The sequence below is a fragment of the Cynoglossus semilaevis genome, unplaced genomic scaffold (genome assembly GCF_000523025.1).
Source record: "Cynoglossus semilaevis isolate Cse_v1.0 unplaced genomic scaffold, Cse_v1.0 scaffold1033, whole genome shotgun sequence".
NCBI lineage: Eukaryota > Metazoa > Chordata > Actinopteri > Pleuronectiformes > Cynoglossidae > Cynoglossus > Cynoglossus semilaevis.
Window position 1 is genome coordinate 328410 of NW_007585109.1, and position 1323 is coordinate 329732.

A 1323-nucleotide genomic window follows, 5' to 3' on the forward strand; every position below is an offset into this window, starting at 1 on the left:
TTGCCCTCAGATTCACAATGTAAACAGTTTTCCTTTAATACAGTAGTAACACTCTGACGGTGAAACGTTTCGAGTTCATAATGGAACTGGAATTCTTCGTGACTGGACGAGAAGAGCATGATTCTGCTGCCATCTTACGGCTGCAGCGAATATGGCAGTTTTAAGTCGCCTTCCTAACTCATAGAGATGTGAAGGCTTACATTTATATGAAAAATATTAGTATTTCCGTCTGCTTTGTCAGAGTGTTCAGGCTCACTTTGAAAATATATAAACCCTCAAATTAATCATTAGTGAAAGTGCTTAGAAGAAATCCTCGTTACAATATGTCAATACTATTGTATAGAAATGAAGTTAAAATAATCATTACCTCTTCTCTTAGAAGAAAATACAACTTCTTGCATTCCTCTTGGTTAGAAAGTAAATGTGTCAAAGTGATGGGGTGAATAACCAGATGCAGGTTTTAAGTTTTTTTGCATCGTGTGTAGGATGAAAACAGCCTAGTATGATCTGGGTCAGGTGCCATGTTAAGGTGCACTTTCACTGGTGGCCACTAGAGATCCTGGTTGCCTCCACAAAACCACTCTGAGGTTAAAACGTCATCTGACGTTGCACTGTGTTTTGATGGGTTATACTTGTGATTTTACTGCAGCTGTCTTTGTTTTAGTTCCATTTTACAGTATGTAATTGTAGGAGTCAGTGAAAGTCACAGTCCTCAATTTTTTTCAGAAGAAATTGAATTGAGGTTTAATTGTTCTGTCCATTGATGCAGACACATCGGGCAATAACGGTTTTCATGATATAAACCTAGGAGGTCTGCACAAACGACTGCATTCTCATCAGTTCGACATCACAACCAATGTCAGTGCTTCTGCCTGCCATGTTATGACTGGTGCTGTGGCAGTTACTCAGCACAAGCACCCTCACACTTGATGTGGTACAGTCTGAGGTAGTCCCTGAGCTGTGGAGGCAGTGGCAGGTTGTTAATGCCGTGGTAGGTGGTGCTGCTACAAATCACAACCCTGCACAGGTGCTGCAGTGAGAATGGAAAGTTCCTCAGTAGTGGTCGGGAAAGAAGAGGCTCAAAGAAGAGGCAGGTGGCTGGGTCACTGTAGTGTCTCAACAGCCCTGTCACACTGGGATCCTGATACATACAGGGGTCACGGACATCAAAACTGAAATGCTTCCCATTCTGCTCGATGCGTGCATGAAGGGAGCGGCTGTAGCGACGAAAGCTGACTGAAAAAAGGAACTCATCCTGGGCAGAGTCTCGGAGAAGGAATGTCCCTTCAGGTTGACCCTCCAGGAGCTCCTCTGCTTCAAAGC

At 43.5% G+C, this 1323-nt stretch overlaps 1 protein-coding gene across 1 annotated transcript in view; it reads right to left on the minus strand.

Annotated features, from left to right (window-relative positions):
* Positions 1 to 15: 15 nt before the first annotated feature.
* The window catches only part of socs4 (suppressor of cytokine signaling 4), a 5979-nt gene continuing 4671 nt past the window's right edge, over positions 16 to 1323 (minus strand). The window contains exon 3 of the mRNA XM_025053537.1: positions 16 to 1323. This exon is cut by the window's right edge and continues 37 nt beyond it. Coding sequence (XP_024909305.1) covers positions 902 to 1323 — 422 coding nt within the window. The 3' untranslated portion in view covers positions 16 to 901.